General features: G+C 50.4%; 1 protein-coding gene across 2 annotated transcripts in view; it reads left to right on the forward strand.

The window, feature by feature from the left end:
- Positions 1–3,154: 3,154 nt before the first annotated feature.
- The window catches only part of TTC14 (tetratricopeptide repeat domain 14), a 9,409-nt gene continuing 8,602 nt past the window's right edge, over positions 3,155–3,961 (forward strand). For both annotated transcript variants that reach the window (XR_005196564.1, XM_017506325.2), the window contains exon 1: positions 3,155–3,462. Coding sequence is in view for 1 of the 2 variants with exons in the window: in XM_017506325.2 (XP_017361814.1) it covers positions 3,302–3,462 (161 nt within the window). In the remaining variant the exon portion in view is untranslated. The remainder of the gene's footprint in view (positions 3,463–3,961) is intronic.

Genomic DNA, 3,961 nt, shown 5'->3' on the forward strand with positions numbered 1-3,961 from the left:
AAAAAAAAAAAAAAAAAAAAAAAAAAAAAAAAATAGACCTTATCTTTTGCAGAGGATGTCACTAGCTGCACAAGTTATTTGTGGAAACTTGGGAGATCCAAGAAAAGCTACAATGAGATATGCTGCTTCTCCCACTTCTTTATGTGGCTACCTTGTTTCACCTAAGTTTCTGCATTCTTTGCTAAAGAAATCAGGAATTTACTCTGTGTGAGTGGGTGCATGTGTGTGTTGGATGCAGAAAGAGGCACCAGGGGTTTCTTCCCACCAATCTAAGGCCTACCTGAAACGACACGCTTACATAACCAAAATGTCTATAATTAAAATATCCCTACCTAGTTCCATTTCACACTTGCTGTCTCCAGAATGCAACTTGCTTTTTCACACCTCTACTTCTTTAATTATATTGCCCTCTGTGCCTGGTCTGCACACAGTTGCCTCCCCCTCTCTTTTCTTACCCCCAGTAACTCCCACTATCTCACTTCACACAGAAGAGGGATCTATGCAGACACCCTATTAGGTGTCCACAATAGCACTTACCACTGTGCCATATTTGTTTCTTATGTCTAATCCTGTGTTGGACTGTGAGCCACTCAAGAACCAGAAATGCTTTCTTCACCTTTATATCTCTAGGGTCTAGAGTGTTTATTAAAGAATGTACATATGTGTTTATTTAGAAATGGAATTTAACATCACAATAAAAACAGGTACAGGAACCAACCATCAAAGATGTTTTAGATGTCTTGCCTTCTTCCCCCTCACTACATCCCACACTTTCCCCGTCCCTATCCTCAACATATTCATTTAGTTATTTATAATGCTTAATCAGAAAAGTTTCTTGGAAAATATATTTTTTACGGTAAGGCAAGAAGTAAAAAAGAAAAAAAGTATTTTCTTCCTGCGCCCATTTAAGAAGCCCCGTATGTGGTACTGGTTTCTCTAAAATGAGAAGCAAAGCTAGTCTCATTTCCTTTCCTAACTCTCTCCAGTCCTTTGTCAAAGATCCAGTGCTCTGTCCCCTTTAAAGTCAAAGGGGTGTCTGTCTCAAAAGAAAATGAATTCAAATACACCTGTAATTGTAAAACCCTTTGTCATCTGCAACAGGAGTGGTATTCTAGAAGTAAAGAATAAGACTGCCTTGGCACCCAACTAATGTGGCTACCTCCACATAAGGAACTAACCAAAGACAGAAAATCCCACCCTGAGTTTTGAGTACACTTGCTTGAAGTTCATTTCTTCTGTCACTACTCTGCAAACAGCAGTCATACAAAAAATGTCACTCTTGGTAAGTGCTGCTTACCCTCAAAAAGGAGCTGCTTTCTATGCTCATGGTCACTTTAGAGATTGGAGACATGAGGTGGGGGAAGGTTGTCCTAGTGTTGGAATTAGGAAGAAGTATAAACAGACCCCATAGTGATAAAACCATGTGCTACTCAAGAACGGCCTCAGAAGGTGACATTCCCAGCCTAGGTGCCACTGTTTGGCATCTGGTTCTCGGACAGATGGTTTCTTAGTTCCTCCAAAAAATTAGGTCCTTGTTCACAGACTGACTCTAACACAAACCACATATTTACCAACATGTAAATATTTACCAAGATTTTTAGTGGTCAGGTTTCCTTTTCAGTGACAGCACTCTTTCCCAAAAACAAGCATTCTCTTGAGTTATGGCTTAAAACAAGTCAGTTGGTACCATTTATTAAAGTTGATATACCCAAAGAAGCTTGAAATGTTTTTTTGTGTGTTTGTTTGCCACGATCTCGGTTCATTGCAACCTCCGCCTCCTGGATTCCAGAGATTCTTGTGCCTCAGCCTCCTGAGCGGCTGGGACTATGGGCATGCGCCACCACACCCGGCTAATTTTTGTATTTTTAGTAGAGACGGGGTTTCGCCATGCTGGCCACGCTGGACTGAATTCCTGACCTCAATGATCTGCTCTCGGCCTCCCAAAGTGCTGGGATAACAGGCGTGAGCCACCGCGCCCGGCCCAAATTTATCTTTCACACTTGCAATCTTGTTTGTTGCATTTTGTCAAGTCTCAGTAAACTATTTATCTGGGTTTTCCACAAAACAGTGTGGCGCTATCGATTATGTTCTGGGCTAGATCTCCTATACAAAAGTGGTAACACAGTGAAGGGCAAGTTTTCCTGAAAGACACACACGGTGGGAAGCGGGGAGACTAATGCCACCGTTTATTTCTGTTCCAGAGAACTACACTGAACTATTTATACTGAACATATCTAAATGGCACAAATTTTATACCGGAATAAAACGAAGCTACATTATCTCAGAATTAGGGTTCGTTAGACCTTCTCTGAGACAAAATCCTCAGTCCAGCAACTCTGCCTGTGAAGACCCATTAACAGTCCGTTTGGAACCCTAACTCCACCTCTTACTAGCTGTGACATTGAGCGGTTCACGGAGGTTCCTGAGCACGTCTCGGCTCCCTCAAATGGAAGCACGGAATCTACCGCAGGGGTTACGTCCGCAAGTCAGTAGGGAATGGGGGACCTGCGCTGAAATTCCCTTTGAAAACCCCTTGAGTCGCCCATCGCTACACATCGCCGTCGAGGAAGCCCTCCAGACGCTCAGTGCGGAGCGGCCGCCGAGGCCAAGTAAGAAACGCGGGTCTGCGCTCCAGGGATCTGAGGCCGGCGTGGCGGCTGCACGGGCGAGACACTGCAGCCATTCCGGTTTCGGAACTCACACTCACTCCCAGCAAGCGGGGTGTGGACGGCGAACGCCACCCCAGGTGCTTAACAAACGCCCGGTCCGTCCTTTCCTCAGCCCTTTGCGGCACCCCGAAACGCTCCCGGAGCCGCGGGGAAACGCGGGCACACACCCGGGCGTGGTTCAGGGAGGGAGGACGCTCGTGCGCGGGCCTCGTCGGGGGCGCTGACCCGGCACCGGCACTCGGAGCACCTCCATGAACACGAGAAGGAACTATTATTTACCCCAGATTGGAGTGCGAGCTATTTCGCCGTAACAACGACCTCACGGACATGTCTAAGACCAAGCTTCTCACAGACAACACTCCCGGAAGCCCTAGCCCGCCTCGGGCCCCAGCAGTGCCGCGCCCAATCCTCCGCGGTTCCGGAGCCTCGCCCGGTCTCGCGAGACCGAGGCTGAGCCCGCCCGCGCCGCCGTGGGGGCGGTCCCGGAACACTTCCGGGTGTAACCGTCCGTGCTGTGTACTTCCGGCAGCCCCGGGAATGCTTCTTCCGCCTCCGGAACCACCCGGCGCAGAGAGCTGACACGGAGCCCGGGACGGTCAGCCCGTCGGTCGCCGGGCCCGCAGTCTCTGGCAATGGACCGGGACCTTCTGCGGCAGTCGCTGAATTGCCACGGGTCGTCTCTGCTCTCGCTGCTTCGGAGCGAGCAGCAGGACAACCCGCACTTCCGGAGCCTCCTGGGGTCGGCGGCGGAGCCAGCCCGGGGCCCGCCGCCGCAGCAGGCGTTGCAGGGCAGGTAAGGACACATTGGGGCCGCTGCGCGACGGGAGAGGCGTCCCAGCCTGGCTGCCGCTCCTGACGCCCGGGGCTGCGTCTCCAGCCGTGAGCACCGGAGGATCGCGCTGGCGCCTTGGGCCGGGGGGACTGTGGGCGCCCCTGGTGTGTGCAATGCCGGGTGCCCGCTGAACGTGTCCTCAGAGTCCTCAGCTAAAATCCCTTGGGCGTTCGTATCTGGGTTGGAGGCCGCACTTTTTAAGTTTGCCCGCCCTCCATCTCCAGGTTGGTTAATGACGGAATGCCTGGTTCAAACTTTTTTTTTTAAGTTTTGGGGTACATGTGCAGATCTTGCAAGATTGTTACATAGGTATACACACGCCATGGTGGCTCGCTGCATCCATTACCCGCCATCCGTCACCCACATTAGGTATTTCTCCTATTGTTGTCCCTCCCCAGTCTCCCCACCCCCTGCTATCCTTCCCCTCTCCCCCCCCCCCCTACAGGCTCTGGTGTGTGAT

The sequence above is a fragment of the Cebus imitator genome, unplaced genomic scaffold (genome assembly GCF_001604975.1).
Source record: "Cebus imitator isolate Cc_AM_T3 unplaced genomic scaffold, Cebus_imitator-1.0 Scaffold353, whole genome shotgun sequence".
Classification (NCBI taxonomy): domain Eukaryota; kingdom Metazoa; phylum Chordata; class Mammalia; order Primates; family Cebidae; genus Cebus; species Cebus imitator.